Source organism: Ctenopharyngodon idella, chromosome 18 (assembly GCF_019924925.1).
Source record: "Ctenopharyngodon idella isolate HZGC_01 chromosome 18, HZGC01, whole genome shotgun sequence".
NCBI classification, from domain to species: Eukaryota; Metazoa; Chordata; class Actinopteri; order Cypriniformes; family Xenocyprididae; genus Ctenopharyngodon; species Ctenopharyngodon idella.
In genome coordinates, this window is record NC_067237.1 from 16,351,053 (window position 1) to 16,372,783 (window position 21,731).

Sequence of the window (21,731 nt, forward strand, 5' to 3'; positions counted from 1 at the left end):
CCTCCCAAACTTTGTACACGGGTGCAGCTTTCCTGCTCGCGCGATTACCTAAACTACTATGGCGAAAGCTTAGCTTTTGAATATAAATTAGGCCGTGCTGACGTTGCCCAATGGCGTTCTCTTTAATATTAATGAGCTGTGAGAACGCTGTGTGCGAGGCGAAGCCTTTGTCTCATTAATATTAAATAGATTTCGATGACGTAGTAGGTATACTTCAAATGGCGACGGTTTAACTCATGAATATTAATAGCGCAACCTTCGCCATAGTAGGAATAACAATTTCGCTTCCCGGTCGCGCACGGATCGCCGCCGCCGCCGTGATTGCAGCGAAACGGGGGAAGAACGAGACGAGTTGACCACACTCACTCTTTCTGACATCAAAGTTACACCATTTTTTCGTTTGAGTCATGTGAGGGAGCTTGTAATGTCAACAGAGCAGGATAAAGATTCATTCTCTCTAAAACGAAACCGAGGTAACGTGGATTTTTCCGTGTTTTTAGAGGCTTGATTCGGTGTCTGTCGTAATTACCGGAGCGACAGCAGCGGTCTGGCGGCCTTCAGGCCTTTGGCGAAGAACAGAAAAGTAGACAGCGACATATTCAGATACGCATTTGAAAAGGAAAGCACGCCAGGCCTCAAAGTGAATGCTGTCAGATAAACGCTACTTTATAGGGAGTTTTTGGGAAGTTTGGAGTCGATCAGCATTAGAGAGAAAATCATATCAACGTTTATTTATTAAATGCACATCAATAGAGCATGCAACAGTAAAACTGGCAATGAAATGTTTATTTTGTAGCATTTAAAAGCAAATACCACCAGTTAAAAGTTATAAGAAGGTAGTGAAAATGATAGCAATGCTGTACATAAGTATCAAGGGTTGATGTCATTACAGTTTATTATAGCTTATTTTCTGAAAATGTCACCCAGTTAGTTTTTATAATCTAATTTAACTTACTAAACAACACTACAGTACTTGTATATTATTGTTGTAATCTTCTAATGTAATGGTGTAAGACAGATTATAACATTTTCCAGCATGTATCACTTCATAACCCTTTGAAACCAACTTTTATATTTCAGCATTTTCATCTATATGCTAGTGTCGACAAATATGCACATTTAAAATGTACAGTCTTCTGAGGAAAAACATCCCTAATTATTGATGATACCATCTCTTGAATGAGAGTGTTCCTCCCACAAGTAGCAAAGTGTGGTTCATGGCAGTGATGTAATCTAAAAACAGACCCAATATTGTATTGGGTCGTTAAAATTTTGACCTTATGGTATACACATTTCAGTGCTATAGACATGATATTTTTTGGACTGACCATAAATATTTTAGATGATGATTTTATTTTAACTCGCTTTTTGATTTCACAGGAGGTGAAGGTAGTCTGGATATTTTAGGAGGTCCTGGGCTGCTACTGGGAAGCCCTGATAAAAAGAGACGCAGGTCGAGCACACAGGTACTCCCTCATGAACTGCCAGACAGAACTGTTTCCCTTTTATTTTCTCCTTAGACATTTCTAAAAATTTTAGCGTCGTCATGAATCACAACGTTACCACATTTAAGTGCAAATTGCATCATTTGAATAAGAAACAACTGTACAGTATTTACCATTTATTAAATATTACATTTATTCATTTAGCAGATACTTATCCAAAGTGACTTACAATTGAGGAATATATACACTGATCAGGCATAACATTACCTTCCAAATATTGTGTTGGTTCCCTTTTTGCTGCCAAAACAGCGGTGATCCGTCGAGGCATGGACTCCACTAGACCCCTGAAGGTGTGCTGTGGTATCTGCACCAAGATATTAGCAACAGATCCTTTCTGTCCTGTAAGTTGCGAAGTGGGGCCTCCATGCATCGGACTTGTTTGTTCAGCACATCCCACAGATGCTCAATTGGATTGAGATCTGGGAAATTTGGAGGCCAAGTCAACACCTCAAACTCGTTGTTGTGCTCCTCAAACCATTCCTGAACCATTTTTGCTTTGTGGCAGGAGCATGAAAGAGACAACATCCACCTGGGAATACTGTTTCCATGAAAGGATGTACATGGTCTGCAGCAATGCTTAGGTAGGTGGTACGTGTCAAAGTAACATCCACATGGATGGCAGGACCCAAGGTTTCCCAGCAGAACATTGCCCAAAGCATCACACTGCCTCTGCGGGCTTGTCTTCTTCTCATAGTGCATCCTGGTGCCATGTGTTCTCCAGGTAAGCGACGCACACGCACCCGTCCATCCACGTGATGTAAAAGAAAACATGATTCATCAGACCAGACCACCTTCTTCCATTGCTCCGTGGTCCAGTTCTGGGTCAGCATGGGCACCCTGACTGGTCTGCAGCTATGCAGCCCCATACACAACAAACTGATGCACTGTGTATTCTGACACCTTTCTATCAGAACCAGCATTAACTTCTTGAGCAATTTGAGCTACAGTAGCTCGTCTGTTGAATCGGACCACACGGACCAGCCTTCGCTCCCCACATGCATCAATGAGCCTTGGCCGCCCATGACCCTGTCGCCGGTTCACCACTGTTCCTTCCTTGGAGCACTTTTGATAGATACTGACCACTGCAGACCGGGAACACCCCACAAGAGCTGCAGTTTTGGAGATGCTCTGACCCAGTCGTCTAGCCATCACAATTTGGCCCTTGTCAAACTCGCTCAAATCCTTACGCTTGCCCATTTTTCCTGCTTCTAACACATCAACTTTGAGGACAAAATGTTCACTTGCTGCCTAATATATCCACTAACAGGTGCCGTGATGAAGAGATAATCAGTGTTATTCACTTCACCTGTCAGTGCTCATAATGTTATGCCTGATCGGTGTGTGTATATATATATATATATATATATATATATTACAAAAAGCGATTCATCTTAAAGAGGCAATAAGTAGACATCATTCAGAAGAGTACAAGCTAGAACAATGAGTTATTATGGAATACTGTTCAAAAGTTTGGGGCCAGGAATTTAAAAAAAAAAAAAAAATTAATACTTTTATTCATCAGGGATGCATTAAATTGATCAAAAGTGACAGTTAAGACATTATAATGTTACAAAAGATTTCTATTTTGAAAATTAAGAAGTTTTTAACATTTTACAATAATCATAAATGTTTCTTGAGCATCAAATCATCATATTAGAATGATTTCTGAAGGATCATGTGACAGTAATGATGCTGAAAAGTTTTACTGTATTTTTGATCAAATAAATGCAGCCTTGGTGAGCAGAAGAGACTTCTTTCAAAAACATAATAAAAATCATACGGACCCCAAACTTATCAACGGAAGAGTAGCCTTTCATAGGCGTCCATTCTCACACCACTGTCTTAATGTGTTTAGGAAGTGAGGCAAGGTCTAGAAGAAGTCACTAAATATGGAGAAAATTCTGCTTATATTCATTTTCATATTCAGGATTGTAAATAAAAGTCTCTTTCTCGACAGGCACCGTCCTTCTCTCCTCTGTCTGAATATGCTCCTCCACCAAACCCCAGCTCAGATCACCTAATAGCTTCCAACCCTTTTGATGACAATTTCAGCTCCCCATCCCTGAAGCCACTGCCTCCTGCTAACCCTTATTTCGGCCACTCACTTTACCCAGGGTTTAGTGTCTATGGGCCGCCAAGGATGGCCCCACAAATGCCCAACAGGATGCCTTCTCCGTACGGGCCTCCTTACCAGATGCGAAACCAGCCCATGGTTTTCAACCGGGCACCGGGATTTAACTACGGTCATGCCGAGAACCCGCATTACGGGCAGCCGTTTGGTGGCGGAAACAACAACAGCATGCACTTCAGATCAGAGCATGTCAATCACATGCCTCTTCAAAACCTCAACCAAAGCGGTAGTCCTGAATGTGGTTTCGGTCCAGAGGGGAATCCAGCCCGGGATATGAGCCCTCAGCAACAAAACAAGTCCAGCACGCCAACGCCCAAACAGGACCCGAGTGAAGCCGTGAACAAAAACGCCACGCAAAACCCCTCGCCACGGAAGCAAAATCAAAACTGTGAAGAGAACACGCCTCAGGAGAACACGGCAGAGCTGAAGATGAAGGGACTGGACGGCGGAGCGGAAAAACTCAACGGCGTCCTTCACTCCAATAACGAACCATCGAAGAAGTCGTCAGACGGCGCGGCGGATAGAGCTCGCAGAGGCGCCGGAGCTTTGACCAATAATAAAGTCCTAAACAGGAGGAGCACATCCTCCTCGTCCGAGCCCGTCTACCCGTGCGGGATATGCCTGAGCGAGGTGAACGATGACCAAGAGGCCATTCTGTGCGAGGCCTCGTGTCAGAAATGGTTCCACAGAGTTTGCACAGGGATGACCGAGACGGCGTACAATCTTCTAACGGCGGAGACGTCTGCTGTTTGGGGCTGCGACGCCTGCATGGAGGACAAAGGAGCACAGCTGCTCAAAACCCGAGAGGTGTCAGGGACGCCTTCTGTTACCGGTGAAGGACAGTCGTGAGTGAGACTGATGGCGAGGAGTCGCTGATGTCGAAGTCCAAATGAATTGTTTCTCTTCTGTTTGAACTGAGTTCCAAAGTTCTTTTGGCTTCTTTTGTTTCTACTCAAAAATATTTCACCCAAAATGAAAGTTCTGTTAGAGTTTACTCACCTTCCTTTTTTATAAAATAATTTTTTAAATATACACTACTGTACAATTTTTTGATCAAAAATACAGTAAAAACAGTGAAATATTATTACAATAACTGTTTTCTATTGTAATATATTTTAAAATGTAATTTATTCCAGTGATCAAAGCTGAATTTTCAGCATCATTACTCCAGTCTTCAGTGTCACATGATCATTGAGAAATCATTGTAATATGCTGATTTGCTGCTCAAGAAACATTTATGATTATTATCAGCTCAAAAAAACATTTATTTGAAACAGAATTTTTTAAAGGGGACATATCATGAAAATCTGACTTTTTTCGTGTTTAAGTGCTATAATCGGGTCCCCGGTGCATCTACCAACATAGAGAACGTGAAAAAAGTCAATACAGTAACTTTGTTTTTGGCAAGCCTTTCTCTGCAAGCATGTGACAAAACAAGCTGCTTAGATTTCGCTCCCCTTGTAGGAAGGGGATCTTATTATAATATTACCGCCCCTTAATCTGCACGTTTCCACCCATGGTGCTGCCGTTTTGTTTTTGCAAGTGAAAACGGTGTACCAGTTCTAATGCCATGGCAAAATTTGAGCAAAGCATGTTAACTGTTCTGTTGTTGGCTTCACAGATGAGCACAGAACACCATTTCGAGTCTTGTTAGCTTGGATAGCCTGCAAGTTGACCAAGATCGATAGCTAAAAAAGGAGCGTTTCTGTCCGAGCAATATTTTGAAAACATTCACAGCATTTGATAGCAATCATAAACATTAGCCTGGTGTGTATGGCTCTGTTTGGCAAACAGGTACACTATGTATAGTGGGCGTCCATACGGGTTTTGCACAAAAGATTAACATGACGGCACATCCTAGTCGATGAGTTGAATCAACTTCACAGCAACTACATAAATTTATCCACTAACCATTCAGAAACGTCCAGTTTCATTCTAAAAGTTGTAACTTCTTCCTGAGTCTCTCCATCAGTGTCGACTCCGGTTTGAACAATGTAAGGCTGAACACCGTTACTGACAATCCTCATTTTGGCTGCGTGAGATTCTCCAGCTTTGTTGTTGTTGAGCAACCGAAGTGTGAGCTGTTAAAGCTCCGCCCTCTTCTGGAAAGGGGGCCGGGAGCAGCAGCTCATTTGCATTTTTAAAGGGACACACACAAAAACGGTGTGTTTTTGCTCACACCTAAATAGGGGCAAATTTGACAAGCTATAATAAATGATCTGTGGGGTATTTTGAGCTGAAACTTCACAGACACATTCTGGGGACACCAGAGACTTGTGAAAAGGTCCCCTTTAAACATTATAAATGAATTTTAGAACAGTAGTGTAATAGTTTTTGGGTGAATTATTCCTTGTGTAGATATCTAATGTTTCTAATGCCTTTAAATCCGGAGGTCTGGCTGTGCTTACAAAAGAACCCTTCATTTCTTTATTTTCTGACAGTGATCGTTCGCTGTCAGACGTCTTCCTTTGGCTCACCTTGATTAATGTATGAACCAGCTGTGTCATTGAATATCTGATTTTATTAATGGTGAGTTTTCTTACATCGTAACTCTTAACAGTCAGTATTCAGGTTTCAGAGTAACTCAAAATCACAAGCAGCATTTTATTTATCCAGAAAGATGTTCTACTGTCAAATCTAAACTCTAGCAATACGTGATGCTCTAAAACTTGATATAAACTAAGAGCGTTTTGTAGATGCTCAACATGATTGGGCCTTTCCCATTGAATGTAGCTGTAGAATATTTACTGTAGCATATTTTCTGATGGATATCATCACATGTGTCTTGTTTCACTGTAGCGGCATGTAGTTTAGTCTTAGTGAGCAATATTCCTGGTTGTGATGGATTGCATTTTGCTTTCTTATTACTCTTTTTCAAACAGCTTGGATCTTTGATTGTTTTATGATCAAATGAAGTGAAAATCTTGAATTAACAGAGCCAGAGAACAAGTTGACATTGAAACTTTGGATGCACTTGATATTTTTGTAAGTTTTGTTATTTGTCGCTTTCTTTACTGGGTTGATTGACATTTTTATTTTTGGCCAAGACTGAGGAGGTTTGTTACTTGAAGGCCTTATTTCCGGGCATGATGCATGAAATGGCACAAAAATATATATATTTATAAAGACAAAAATACTTTTAGCTTGTTATCTCCCAAAATTATCTTAATTTAATGACACAACGTTCATGGTAGAATCTCACAAAACCTGAAAAGAACATGTGCAGGTCATAATTCACCCCAAAGAAAATAGATGAATAAGAAATTATATTTTGCTTAAAGAAAATCAAGATTGTAATGCTTAAAGATCCTGTATGCTGTATGATGAGAATTTCCATTGAGAGTAATGAGAATTACAAGAAACTCTAGAAAGTAAAATTTCTGTCTGTCTGGACAATTGTAACGTTACATGTTCCGTTGTTTTGCGTGTGTTACTCTTCCATAGAGCTGGGAAACATTGTGAATGTAAACTTCATGTCTTGCTCACGTTTTGCAACTAGTGCTGATCTGACTTCAGTTGTTAAGCAAGATAATGTAAACAAAGCATAGTGTATTTCCTTACCTTCTTTATTAAAAAAGCACTTGAACGTGTTATCGGGGTGAATTCATGACAGTGTTCATGTGTAGTGCATTGTGCAGTAATAATAATGTCTAAAAAGACAAAATAATGTAGAAACAATTTTTGTATAATTGGCCAGATTTGACTGTTGACCCCTGGTGCCTTAAATGTGTTTCTGTTTTTTTAAATAAGGTAGATCTTGAGCTGATGGCATTGTGCAGTGTATCATTTACCCACTTATCAATATGGGGTGAGAATATTTGTTCAACTAATTTTATAACAGGACATTGAATGTACGGAGCCAATAATGAACAATATGAAGTGAATACATTTGTGGCATCCTCAAAACCAAGATGGTACAGCACATACATTATTGAATGTAAATCAAAGTTTTCATGTGTGTTATGATAACTAATATTTCTCTGTGAAAAACAGCCTTGTTTAATAGAGAAACCTTGGAAAAGCCATTATTCAAATGTATTATTCGAACTGCGTTTAATAAAACTGATTTTAAAGTAATTTTCCCCTATGCAATGTCAATTAATTTTAATGAAGAGTTGCCCAGATCTTATTGATGTGTTTTATTTGTAACGTGATAATGTTAGCATGTCTTACAGTAACAAATCATTATGCACAGAGTTGGACCCAACATACATAAATTCTGACAAAAATGGATAATTTCAATACAGATATAAGTGGCAATATTAAGCAGAAAACATAATATAACCATACTGAACTTCTAATAAATAATCTATTTAATTTTATGTAAGATTAATTATGATAAAGTTTGATTTTGAGAGGAAAAACTGATATGCCACATTCGACCGCTCCAGAGACACGTAGGTGCCCGCCATCTTGGAACGGTCAGCGTGTCGTCGTCGCTCACAGTAAGAATCAATGATAATGCCAGCTTCTGGTTGTGAAACCACCGAGATTCCGAAGAAATGGGATAACCTTTCACAGGTGAGATGTGTTGGTTTGTGCTTTTATATGTATGAATATTACAGGTTTTTACTATGGTACTTTTTTAATGTTTTTACTATTACTATGATAACTTTTTAATGTGTTAGCTGATGCCTTCGCCTAGTTGTATTGTGTTAGTTTAGCGAAATCATCTGCTGAAGTCTATTGCAGATATAGATATTCATGCGTCTAACTACGGTTGCAGACACTCAGTCAACTTGCTCTCCAAAGTTAACGGGCCGACTTTGACCGGTCCAATATGGCGGACGGCTTAGCAGCCGCGAATGAGGACCGCCATCGATCGCTCCTCCCCTAGCAACCAGTGTTTACGTCTCGCTCAGGAGAGTCAGAGATGCCTCTGATAGTAAGAGATCACACATGGACACAAAACCAGAACACAGTTTACATTAGCGTCCCTTTAAAAGGAGTGAAGACGGCTAACGTCCATGTCATCTGCACGGATGAGTATCTGAAGGTCAGCATTAAACAGAATGTGTAACTTTAACGTGCCATAGTCATATGTGTAACACACGACGGTATCATGTAACGTTACTCGGTTCATATGTTTTGAACTGTTGCGCAGGTGAGTTTCCCCCCGTTTCTTTTCGAAGTTTTCTTATTTGGGCCAATTAATGAGGAGAAAAGTGAAGCCAGGATTGGAAATGGTGTTGCAGTTTTCACACTGCAGAAGAGGAGAGATGAATTGTGGGAGCAGCTCTTTACAAATATTGGTAGGAGATCTTTCATCCTTTCATTACATAGAAATGTCCCATATGAAAAAAAGAAGTTTATTCAAGTGTGCTATTAGTATACTTCTTTTAAACTAAAAAAATAAGAAAGTATACTTTCAGTCTTACTTATCAGAAATATACTTAAAAGTACACTTAAGTATACTTGACTTATACTGACTGAAAAGTAAGTATATACTTATATACAGTTATATAAGTATATACAGTTAAAGGTATATTTCAAGTATAAAAATGAATAACTAAATAGGAAAATAGTAGTATACTTAAAGTGCAAAAATATATAAATAGTATAAATAGGTATGATGTTATGTTCACTTAAAGAACAAGTATAAAACTACTAAACTAGCATTTTACTGAGTATACTTCAAAGTGTACTTTCATAAACTAAAGAAATGTTCAAGTATTTAACTTGTAAACTATCAGTAAGTTCATTTGTAGTATAGTTGCAGTACAAATGAAAAAAGTAGTTGTAAACTAGTTGTATACTCAAAGTTTACTACTGTTACACTTTAAGTATACTTAAAAGTATAATTTTATTCACTAAAAAGTGGGACAATTTAGTCCCAAGTAGTATTGACATAGTACATGTATAAGAATACGACTAGTTTATTGATATTAGATATTGAGACATACAGTTATTATAAAAACATTGTATATTTTTATTCCACAGATAAAGAGAAACAGAAGCAGGTTCGAGAACAAGCAATTCTCAAAGTTCAGGAGAAAGAAGCAGAAAAGTCTAAAGCCAAAGCCGCCAAGATTCAGCAGGAGAAGAAATATGCACTGGAAACCATGATGAAGGTCTAAATGCATTTTTGGTTTCAGATTTAAGGTTTTACGGCTTTCTTGATATTCTCACATTATCACATAGGAGTCTGAATGTAAGGTTCTGCTGTTTTACTGTCATTTTAATCATATATTATTTTATTTTTTGCTTAAAGAATGATTAAATCAATGATAAATGAAGCTTATTTTCATGCACATTTCCCCTTAATTATGATTCTTATTACTTTTGTGCAGTATTAAGAATCATCATATCTAGTAAGTGTCTGCTTTTTGTTTGTTTAATAATCATAATAATTAAAGCAAGTACAAACCCGATTCCAAAAAAGTTGGGACACTGTACAAATTGTGAATAAAAAAGGAATGCAATGATGTGGAAGTTTCAAATTTCAATATTTTATTCAGAATACAATATAGATGACATATCAAATGTTTAAACTGAGAAAATGTATCATTTTAAGGGAAAAATAAGTTGATTTTAAATTTCATGGCATCAACACATCTCAAAAAATTCGGGACAAGGCCATGTTTACCACTGTGTGGCATCCCCTCTTCTTTTTATAACAGTCTGCAAACATCTGGGGACTGAGGAGACAAGTTGCTCAAGTTTAGGAATAGGAATGTTGTCCCATTCTTGTCTAATACAGGCTTCTAGTTGCTCAACTGTCTTAGGTCTTCTTTGTCGCATCTTCCTCTTTATGATGCGCCAAATGTTTTCTATGGGTGAAAGATCTGGACTGCAGGCTGGCCATTTCAGTACCCGGATCCTTCTTCTACGCAGCCATGATGTTGTAATTGATGCAGTATGTGGTCTGGCATTGTCATGTTGGAAAATGCAAGGTCTTCCCTGAAAGAGACGACGTCTGGATGGGAGCATATGTTGTTGTAGAACTTGGATATACCTTTCAGCATTGATGGTGCCTTTCCAGATGTGTAAGCTGCCCATGCCACACGCACTCATGCAACCCCATACCATCAGAGATGCAGGCTTCTGAACTGAGCGCTGATAACAACTTGGGTTGTCCTTGTCCTCTTTAGTCCGGATGACATGGCGTCCCAGTTTTCCAAAAAGAACTTCACATTTTGATTCGTCTGACCACAGAACAGTTTTCCACTTTGCCACAGTCCATTTTAAATGAGCCTTGGCCCAGAGAAGACACCTGCGCTTCTGGATCATGTTTAGATATGGCTTCTTTTTTGACCTATAGAGTTTTAGCCGGCAACGGCGAATGGCACGGTGGATTGTGTTCACCGACAGTGTTTTCTGGAAGTATTCCTGAGCCCATGTTGTGATTTCCATTACAGTAGCATTCCTGTATGTGATGCAGTGCCGTCTAAGGGCCCAAAGATCACGGGCATCCAGTATGGTTTTCCGGCCTTGATCCTTACGCGCAGAGATTGTTCCAGATTCTCTGAATCTTTGGATGATATTATGCACTGTAGATGATGATAACTTTTTGCAATTTTTCTCTGAGAAACTCCTTTCTGATATTGCTCCACTATTTTTCGCCGCAGCATTGGGGGAATTGGTGATCCTCTGCCCATCTTGACTTCTGAGAGACACTGCCACTCTGAGAGGCTCTTTTTATACCCAATCATGTTGCCAATTGACCTAATAAGTTGCAAATTGGTCCTCCAGCTGTTCCTTATATGTACATTTAACTTTTCCGGCCTCTTATTGCTACCTGTCCCAACTTTTTTGGAATGTGTAGCTCTCATGAAATCCAAAATGAGCCAATATTTGGCATGACATTTCAAAATGTCTCACTTTCAACATTTGATATGTTATCTATATTCTATTGTGAATAAAATATAAGTTTATGAGATTTGTAAATTATTGCATTCCTTTTTTATTCACAATTTGTACAGTGTCCCAACTTTTTTGGAATCGGGTTTGTACAACTAATACTACCAGTATGTATACATGACTGATTTGGTGTCCTTTTTTTTTAAGCTACCTGTTTTTGAATGAATGCACATATTTATTTGCTGTATATGATTAGACAGAGATTTTTCTCATGTATTTGAATGTTATTTCTAACATTAGTTTACTGATGAATTCTGTGCCTTTGTTTTAGCTTGAGAATGAGGAGCGGGACAGGATTCAGAAGATGAAGGATGAAGAGTGTGCGAGAGCCACGGTGGAACTGGATTTCTGGAGAGAAAAGCAGAGAAAAACGGCAGAAGAAAACGAGAACCAGCAAAAGCTGCAAGGAGCCGGCAAGCACGAAAACAAACCGATTTATCAGAAAACAGAGCGTGCAAACGTTACACCTGCAATCACACCACTGCACAATACTGGAAACACTACATCTGGTAAACAAACTTTAATTCTGTGGTCCAGAGCAGATCTAATGTTACACAAGTGCTGTCATGATGCTCGTCTCTTCATACCATAAAACAGCAGTCAAAAAATATAATTACCATATTTTCTTTCTAGGGCAGAGAAGCAGCAAACAGAAGCCAAAAGATCTACCTGCTCCCAGATCAGCTGGCTGTATTAAGATCAGCTTTACTCCACGAGTGTTTCCCACCGCGCTGAGAGAGTCTCGCATCCCGGAGGAGGAAGAGGTCAGACCTGCTTTAACAATAGAGATTAGCACTATATTGGTTTGTAATGTTGAGGATCATACACATATGATGTCTGTGTGTGTGTGTGTGTGTGTGTGTGAGCAGTGGTTGAAGAAGCAGGCGGAAGCCAGGAGAGCAGTGGACACGGATCTGGCCGAACTGGACGATCTGAGAGAGGAAGAGAGAAACCCAGACTGGCTGAAAGAGAAGGGCGAGTGAGTTTCACAGGTCACACTCAGAGATATTTTTTGATAAATATAAATGTCAAAAGATTTATTTGTTTTAAAGAAAGACATTTTTAAATACCATAATCACCTACTTTGTTTTTTCCTTTTTCTGCAGTAAATTGTTCATGGCAGGAAACTTCCAGGCCGCTGTCAACGCCTATAATCTTGCCATAAAACTCAACAGGAAGATCCCGGCTTTATTTTCTAATCGAGCGGCCTGTCATCTCAAACTGAGAAATCTTCACAAAGCCATTGAGGACAGCTCTCAGGTCAGTTTTTTCCTTTTTTAAATAACATGTAGAGGTTCTTTTCATATACAGCGTACAGATTCCCTTCACTTTTTCACAGGCCCTTGAGTTGCTGACGCCTGCGGTCGCTGCAAACGCTGCGGCTCGACTGAAAGCTCACGTGAGGCGAGGAACAGCGTTCTGTGAACTCCAGCTCTATGTGGAAGGTACTGGATCATATTCTGCTTTCATGCAAAACACATCAAACTCTGCAGGCATAAAAATACTTTTTTTGTCTGTTCAGTGCACTGTTCACATCCATCATTAATTATGGCATACAGAAGAACAAAATGTCCATCAGAGTTTTATCAACAAAAAAAAAAGACTTGAATATTCACATCAACACAAGTGAATTAGAGCATTCTGGGTTCCCTTGCCATTTCCCATAACTTAAAGTTATTTTTTTATGATTTTATTAAAAATGAAATTCAAATTTTAAGTACAACTCTAAATCCTTTTTGCTACTTCCATGCAAATGTAATTCAAACTGAGAATTTGAATTGAAATTTAAAATGCATTCTTAATTTCTGCATGAGAAACTCCTGAAATGGAGTGTAACATCTATGAAGTATTTCACTATTAAATCAATCTGATGTTTTTTAGGTCTTCTGGACTACCAAGCGGCTCTAGAAATCGACCCACAAAATGAAGCCCTGCGAACTGATACAGACAAGATTCGTGAGATCATACAGGGCACCACGTCATCATCCAGCTCCTAAAAATCCACAGCATGCCAACTAGGATTATGGGTGCAACTGTAATTAATGCAGAAATGTACTTGAACACACATGAACGTAATATGAAACCACACATAAAGACTGGTTAGGCTGAAGAAATAGTTTTATTCATACTCTTATGAACTTTACTCTGACAGTATTTGTCTTCCCAATAAAATACAGAACTGCTTATTGCAACCATATTCATCTAATATGCGCAATACTTTTTTGCTGTATATATTCCCAGATAACAACAAAACACGACCTTGATCTTGAGTTAATAGTCTATGGATGCAAATGAGAATTAAATACTATTAAATTATTAACTGACTGTATGTGCATGTCTTGAGATCCCGTTTGCATGCAAGTGTACCAGTGTGTCCAGGGTCTAGTTCTTGTTTTGTCTAGGTGTGTCCACGATGTGTACATAACATACGGAAAGAAGTTACGCAAGGGCAGTCTTACACAAGAACAGTCAAAAGTGATGCTTAAGAAATAAGATTTTATTAACATAACCATTTAACAAAATTAAAGCCATAATACTGTCTCATATATTTAGTCTCTACACAGTAAATATATGCAATTAATTTTAATTAGAGCATGCAACAGAATAACCATACATACTATTATAGTAATGCAAATTACATTTAGTTCAGAGCCAGACACTATTGATCAATAGTATCTATTAAATGGTCTAGGGCTGCCATCCTCTTTATAGATCAGGTCAATAACACAGTTTATAAGTTTCTTGTCCTTTTCGTCCAGATCCTGTACATCAGATTTAGAAGATGGCTGATCTAGATCCTTCCAATTGTGCCAATTCATTCTCCTTGCTCTTGAGATCACCACCAAAATAGCCTTTTTAGAAACATCACGGAATGTCCCAGTAGGAGGAACAGGTGTATCGTAGCGGAATCCATAATCATTCCATTTATCGCCCCTTCAAATATAATTCAGAATGATTCAGAATCATCCCTTTTGGATCGCTTTCAAGAAACAACTTGTATGCCAACTCCCACCACTCTTCACCCACACACTCATTTAAGCTTTGCCAATCTGACATCTGTTGAAAAATAGGAAATAAAAATGAGTACAGTTTGCATCCCCATACAAAAATATGTTCTAAGGACAGTTAACTCTTCCATGACTGCCGAACTTACAAACGTTTGTGATTTGTGAAAGGTTTCACAGTACAGTTATAGGCAGTTAACCCTTCACTAGGGCTTTTCACACTTGAAATAGTTAACCCTAGGTTATTCTAAACCCTGGGTAAACTAAATCCTGGGTTATTTTGTTTCACGTTTCACACTGCTCATAATTTACCCGGGATTAACAATTAATCCTGAGTGTCCATAAACTGACTTTTCCCATTGTACATTCCTAAACCCTGGGTTAATGTTCTTATTTGCATGTTTGCGGTGTCAGTGTCATTGATTGGATAAACGCAGCATACAACCGGTTTACATAGTGGTGTTAAAGGGTTAGTTCACCCAAAAATAAAAATTATGTAATTAATTACTCACCCTCGTCATTCTACACCCGTAAGACCTTCGTTCATCTTCAGAAGACAAATTAAGATATTTTTGATGAAATCCGATGGCTCAGTGAGGCCTGCATTGCCAGCAAGATTAACACTTTCAGATGCCCAGAAAGCTACTAAAACATATTTAAAACCGTTCATGTGACTACAGTGGTTCAACCTTAATGTTATGAAGCGATGAATACTTTTTGTGCGCCAAAAAAAACAAAATAACGACTTTTCAACAATAATGTTTTTCAATACACTGCTTCGAAGCTTTATAATCTTTTGTTTTGAATCAGTGGTTCGGAGCACCAAAGTCACATGATTTTAGTAAACGAGGCTTCTTTACATCATAAGTGTTTCGAAATTTCAATAGTTCACGTGACTTTGGCAGTGATAGGCGATCCGAACCACTGATTTGAAACAAAAGATTTGTAAAACTTCAATGCTTCATGAAGCAGTGTTTTGAAATCGGCCATCACTAGATATTGTTGAATAAAGTCGTTATTTTGTTTTTTTTAGCATACAAAAAGTATTCTCGTCGCTTTGTAACATTAAGGTTGAACCACTGTAGTCACATGAACTGCTTTATGTTTTTAGTAGCTTTCTGGTCATCTGAAAGTGTTAATTATCTTGCTGTCAATAGAGGCCTCACTGAGTCATCGGATTTTATCAAAAATATCTTAATTTGTGTTCTGAAGAAGAATGAAGTTCTTACAGGTTTGGAACGACATGAGTAATTAATGACAGAATTTTCATTTTTGGGTGAACTAACCCTTTAAGAACGAAGATAACCCGGGGTTAAGCGCAGTGTGAAAAGCCCTATTGTGTGTCACAATCTTCACTATTCTGATTTGTGAAAGGTCAGTGGCTCACACATGTGGTTTCTCTGCTGCACATTGGTCTTTGGACACTCTCAGTGGATGTGTGTGTCGTTTTGGTGAGCTCTGATCTGATGCTCTCTGAGGTGTTCTGCCCGTGAGTAGCACTTCTCGCACCGCGTGCACCTATAGGGTTTCTCTCCGGTGTGTATCCGCATGTGTCTGACCAGCTGACCCTTTCTTCTGAAGCCTTTCTCACACTGAGAGCAGTGGTAATTCCTTTCTGCCGCGTGTATGAGTGCGTGGCTCTGCAGCTCCTCCGTGCTCTTGAAGCTCTTCTCACACTGAGCGCAGTGATGTGGCTTTTCTCCAGTGTGGATTCTCCTGTGGATTTCAAGTCTTCCTGGTCGTACAAAGCCCTTGCCACATTGAGGGCAGTGATAAGGTCTGTCGTCGGTGTGTTTGCGTGCATGTTCGGAGAGATTCTCTTGCGATCTGAAGCACATGTCACAGTGCGGGCAGCGGTAGGGCTTGTCTCCGGTGTGAATGCGCATGTGTCGCGTGAACCGCGTTTTCACACTGAAGCTCATCCCACACTTTGAGCAATAATGAGGCTTGTGCGCTGAATTCTTTTTTAGTGTCGTCCTCCTTTTCATCTCTTCCTGTTCTTCTTCTTTATGATCCATGGTGGGCACTATACGTGGTGGGTACAATATATATGTTCAATGCCATGAAATTTGTTTTATTGCATATTCATTTTTAAGAAAATGCACATATTATTATTATTATTATTATGAGTTCCAGAATCCAGTAAAACAGACAAATAGGCTGACCAAAATTGTACTGTGAAAGATTTCACAAATCAGAATAATGAAGGACTCAGGAAAGGGTCAATGACAAAAACTGTATTGTGAAACCTTTCACAAACCAGAATAGTGACATTAACGACTCATGGAAGGGTTAACTGACCAAAATTGTACTGAGAAAAATCTCACAAATCAGAATAATGACGTTAATGACTCAGGAAAGGGTTAACTGACAAAAACTGAACTGTGAAATCTTTTACAAATTAGAGTAGTGATGTTAATGACTCAAGGAAGGGTTAACTGACCAAAACTTTACTGTGAAAGATTTTACAAATCAGACGAGTGAAGTTAATGAATCAGTAAAGGGTTAACTGACCAAAACTGTACTGTGAAAGCTTGCACAAATCAGATTAGTGAAATTAAGGACTCAGGAAAAGGTTAACTGACCAAAATTGTACTGTGAAAGACTTCACAAATCAGAATAATGAAGTTAAGGACTCAAGGAAGGGTTAACTGACAAAAACTACTATAAAAACCTTTCACAAATCAGATTAGTGAAATTAAGGACTCAGGAAAGGGTTAAATGACCAAAATTGTACTGTGAAAGATTTCACAAATCAGAATAGTGAAAAGAATGACTCAGGAAAGGGTTAAATGACCAAATATTTCACAAATCACAAATAGTATATTTGAGCCTAGTATGACCCGAATAGATGACTACCTAAAACATTATTACACAAGAAAAAGAGAACAAAGCAGTGAGAAACACTAAAATGCGCTTGTGAAAGTTTGTCAAGTGATTTTGTATAAACTTTGATTGCGTGTTTATTTAAAAACCACGATTTCTGACCAGAGGTGCTGAATTCACAACTCATGAAGAATGACATGCAAAATTATTTGCAATGTCTACAACAGCGCACTGTGGATTTATAGCCAAGAGAAATCTGAATTTCGAACCGCAAACTATCTTTACTGCGATCTTCGTCCAGGGTCACAGTTTAAGCTTCAGTCATCTCAACGTGGATGGTCTAGTTATGCTTCAATCCTAAATTATCACGCAGATTATTAAAAACTTACTGTTTATATAGGCTTTGCGATGTCCTGTGTATATACAGAGCTGCCGCACTGTACACTTTCAGACAGTTTGATTTCTGCTGTGAAAAGAACAGAAATTCGACGACACTGTAGACTTTTTCTGTAGACGTTCGTGCAAAAATGCAGCTCAGCCAACCCGGAAGTGTGTCACAATACAAGTATGAGAAATACTGCACAAACTATTACTGATATGACCTGAGATATTCTAGCCAATACTACTGGCTATTAATCGAAATGTATGGAAGCTTGTTGAATAAAAAATTAAAATGGGTAATTGAGACTTTTTATCTCACAATTCTGAATGTTTTTTCCTCATATATAAACTCGGAATTGCTAGGGGGAAAACGGAAGAAAGAAATGCGAGGGAAAAGTCAGAATTATAAGAAAAGGCGCGATTTTTTTTTTTTTTTTTTTTTTTTTGTACCTAGCATAGTAGGCTAATGGATTCCAGAATGTGGCCAACTTAAAAATTGGTTGACTTTTTATATATTATTATATAATTAACCAAAATGAACTTAACCAAATTTACAGTTTTAACCTTGGTGAACCCGGTATTTCAAACTACTGGTCTGGTTCACACAATTCAAGTTAAAATGAGTGTGTGCTGCTATTTCAGGAACAAAAAACTCAATGAATCAGTTTGACAGAGGTGCGATTTTAAATGTTCGCCACTAGATGCTACTATCCACCTTTTTCCTAACCAGCCTACTGCATTTTAGATTATGCGTGGCACTTCCGGTTTGGGGAACTTCCACCAAAGACTATAAATGCAAAACATTCTTTAGGTTTCAAGCAGATCTAAAACCCAATCAAAAACAATGCTGCTCTCTCATCCTGAATCCTCAAGATGTCCATAGGACAAATCAGCTTTATGTGCGCTATCGTTTTAGTGTTTTAAATATAATCTTTTGTTTTGAAAAAATAAATAGAACATGTGATTTATTGTTTTAAATCGAGAAAATGTGCTTATTTTTGAGTCGATCTTTAGGTAAAATGTTATGATGCATAAATATTAGTGCTGTCAAATCGATTAATTACGATTAATCGCATCTAACAAAAGTTTGTGTATATATTTTTTGTGTGTGTATGTAAATATACATATATTTATATATATTTACTAACTTTTATGTTAGATGTGATTAATTGATTTGACAGGACTAATAAATATACATAAGCACACATGCTACATAAAAATGTATGTTTTTAATGCTGGTTCACAATTGTCATGTGACACCATAAATAAAGAAATGTTTCTTTGTACACTTGTAACTTTTTTTTCCAAGTTTTTAAGTGGATGTTTATTACAGCCATATCCATCAAGCATGGTCAAAAAGGTCAATTACAATAACAACAAACATGGCCTATCTTGAGTTAAGCGACTCAAATAAGAGATGCAAATGTGTTTGGTCACTGTCCCTTAAATTGAGTTTTGTAATTTGGGATATACACATGGCTGTGGTCCAAGCTGGTATTAAAGGAATTGTCCTGGTACATCCCGCACAATCCGAGATGCTGTGAGAAGGTCTGGGATATGGGGTGATAGGAACAGGGCGAGGATTCAAATGTCGCTGATCGAGCTCCGTAGTCGCTGGATGTAGTTTTAAACATCAGGTTCTGAGATCTGGCCATTGCTGGATCTTCAGCTGATGAATGAGATCCTGGTTTGTGCATGCAGGAGAAGATTGGATTTCCAGGATTAGCACATGGAACCGGATGATGCTCTGGATTTGACATAATGACTGAAAGTAGATGCATTAAAGAGGAAACCACATTAAAGTGACTGGTCAGTTAATAGATACTACCATACTTTTTATTGACCACTGCTTAATTTAATTTATTTTTCTTAAAAATATGATTTTAAGAAGATATTAAATGCAATTACCAGTGGTATTACCAGAATTTATAAATATCCTCTGAACTTCTAGTAAATGGTCTCTCTAATTTTTTTTATTGTAATACATTTTTAAATAAATTGTACTATTTATTATTTGGACACACACACATATATATATATTAGCTTTTTATTTTTAATTATTTATTCAATTTTAATATTTATAACATTTTATGCATTAGGCTATTCATAATTTATTCAAAATGTTTCTAGCGCAGTTCCTATATTACATAACAAAGATCAATTTAATCAAAAAGTAATTTAAAGTGTAAATACAAGCTTACCAGTTTTACAGCGCGAGCGGACGTTCAAACGCCTGTGTTTGTTGTAGTTTCGTCTCTATGGCAATGACCGGTTACGTCAACGGCGCAGACGCATAAATAAAAGGCGTAAAAACTAACATTTCATCCTACGATCAACTAGATTTATTGGGAAATTATATTTAAACGCCGGAATCGACAGATTAAACTAATCAGCAACGCAAACAGAGATACTTCATAAATTCACTCACAGGATACGTTAGTCCTGTGCCGAGGTGTTCGTGGGAAATGTAGTTTTTAGAGTTCAAGAATGATAAGACGCTAATGAGGGGATGGTTCCGTGTAAAACTACAACTCCCATGCATCTTCCTTTCGGCAGCCGCCACCGTGTTGTTGTTTTGGCTCAAGAGGCGCGAAGTTTAATGGTAGATGTGCACAGAGAGGACATTTTCCTTCGTTCATTCCCCCGCTGCAGTTTACCAGAGAACGCGAAGCTAAGCAAACATACTAGCCAAAGCTGTTGTTTTAAAGAAGGGCAAAAGACAAAACTTGTACTTAGTACTTATGGTGAAAAATAAATGTAGCCAAGTTGAAGTTTACAAGTGAAAGTAACACAATTTAATTATACTCAGAAAGTAGAAAAAAAATCAGAAAATCTTCAGACTTGACCAAACAAAGCCCTATCTGCAAGAAAGCCTCAAAATGACTTTTAATTACAAACTCTCACCAGAGTTTTCCTGACAAAACAGTCCTGTCTAACATCAGCATGAGTTTTTGTGTTTGCTTTTACTCAACTATCATACTGTAAGCAGCAATACAGCAAGCTGTAATGACAACTTTTTGCAGTCTTAAAGCAATGAGAATTTGGCTCTAGGAGGTAAATGTGTGTCAAACTAACTTTTTTTTGTGGGACAAAACCAAAACATGTAACAAGCAAAGTGATAAGGAGAGACAAATTTGAAAATTGGAGATGAAGATATTAGAGAGGCTGATGAGGGAAACCACACAAAAAAATATTTTACCTCATAGCAAACATTTCATAATTTTATTGCATTGGTAGGAAAATGCTAACACTCATCTTGGATGAGCAACAATAAAAAGAACAACAGACTGGATGCCTTTAAGCACAGGATAATTGAAAAAAGAATGTTTTGTCTCTTTAAAAAGAAAACTAAATATTAAGATATCTAACAAATGTTATTTTTGCTCTCTGTATCAAAGCAATTATAAAAATAAAACTTTAACCATACAACTTTAGAATATGAAGAAGAGTTTTAAACTTCTTTAAATTCATGACTAATAGTAAGCAAGCAAGTCAGAGCAAGCAGGTAAATGTGCTGTATTGCATTCAATACAACAGAATCATTCTGTGCAAAATCAGAGCACAGCATCTACAGGTCTGTGCATAGTCATGCTGAAAATGTTCACGGTTCACATGCTAAAGAAAAAAAACGTCACAGTAATTAATATTTAAGTGAAAACCCATAGTGCTTTGACTGAGGATACATTTACCAACATAGTATGTACAGACTACACAGACATACAAATAACATAATATGCAGGAAGACTGAATAAAAAGAGATGCCCCTTCATGTTGTACTACATAGTTTAAAAAAGAACAAATAGCTGACAACAACAAAAATGTCTCCAAGAATTTCCAATTCAATTATTTCACCTTGAGACGACACACATTTTGAACAATATATTTTTTCAAGCATGACAGGGATCACATGTAAAGTACCAGTGGAAACATTATTTTTAATGTTTTTAAAAGAAGTCTCTTATGCTCATAAAGGCTGCATTTATTTGATTTTTTTGAAAAAAAGTATCACAGGTTATAAAAAAA

The 21,731-nt window shown here is 37.8% G+C and overlaps 3 protein-coding genes across 5 annotated transcripts; 2 read left to right on the forward strand and 1 right to left on the reverse strand.

Moving 5' to 3' along the window:
* Positions 1-237: 237 nt before the first annotated feature.
* On the forward strand, positions 238-7,713 carry pygo1 (pygopus family PHD finger 1). Its single transcript, XM_051870721.1, has 3 exons — positions 238-473; positions 1,381-1,466; positions 3,463-7,713. The coding sequence occupies exons 1-3, from the start codon at positions 425-427 to the stop codon at positions 4,483-4,485; spliced, it is 1,158 nt and encodes a 385-aa protein (XP_051726681.1). The 5' UTR covers positions 238-424; the 3' UTR covers positions 4,486-7,713.
* A 146-nt stretch (positions 7,714-7,859) lies between these two features.
* dnaaf4 (dynein axonemal assembly factor 4) lies at positions 7,860-13,816 on the forward strand. Its single transcript, XM_051870719.1, has 10 exons — positions 7,860-8,157; positions 8,363-8,632; positions 8,741-8,888; positions 9,577-9,707; positions 11,768-12,005; positions 12,130-12,260; positions 12,366-12,475; positions 12,603-12,756; positions 12,836-12,941; positions 13,378-13,816. Exons 2-10 carry the CDS (start codon positions 8,510-8,512, stop codon positions 13,491-13,493), a joined length of 1,257 nt encoding a protein of 418 aa, XP_051726679.1. The 5' UTR covers positions 7,860-8,157; positions 8,363-8,509; the 3' UTR covers positions 13,494-13,816.
* A 156-nt stretch (positions 13,817-13,972) lies between these two features.
* Positions 13,973-18,547, reverse strand: zgc:101562 (C2H2-type zinc finger protein). 3 transcript variants are annotated; one of them, XR_007926229.1, is made up of 4 exons: positions 17,717-18,404; positions 15,889-16,527; positions 14,524-14,553; positions 13,973-14,258 (listed from the first exon to the last, which is right to left on the reverse strand). XR_007926229.1 is itself a non-coding variant. In XM_051870724.1 (3 exons), coding segments are annotated over exons 1-2 (600 nt in total). In that variant the 5' UTR covers positions 17,718-18,404; the 3' UTR covers positions 13,973-14,553; positions 15,891-15,928. The 3 variants fall into 3 exon arrangements, 1 of the variants encoding a protein (XP_051726684.1); XM_051870724.1 differs by having other exon boundaries at positions 13,973-14,553; positions 15,891-16,527; XR_007926230.1 differs by lacking the exon at positions 15,889-16,527 and having other exon boundaries at positions 13,973-14,553; positions 17,717-18,547.
* Between the last annotated feature and the right edge of the window lie 3,184 nt (positions 18,548-21,731).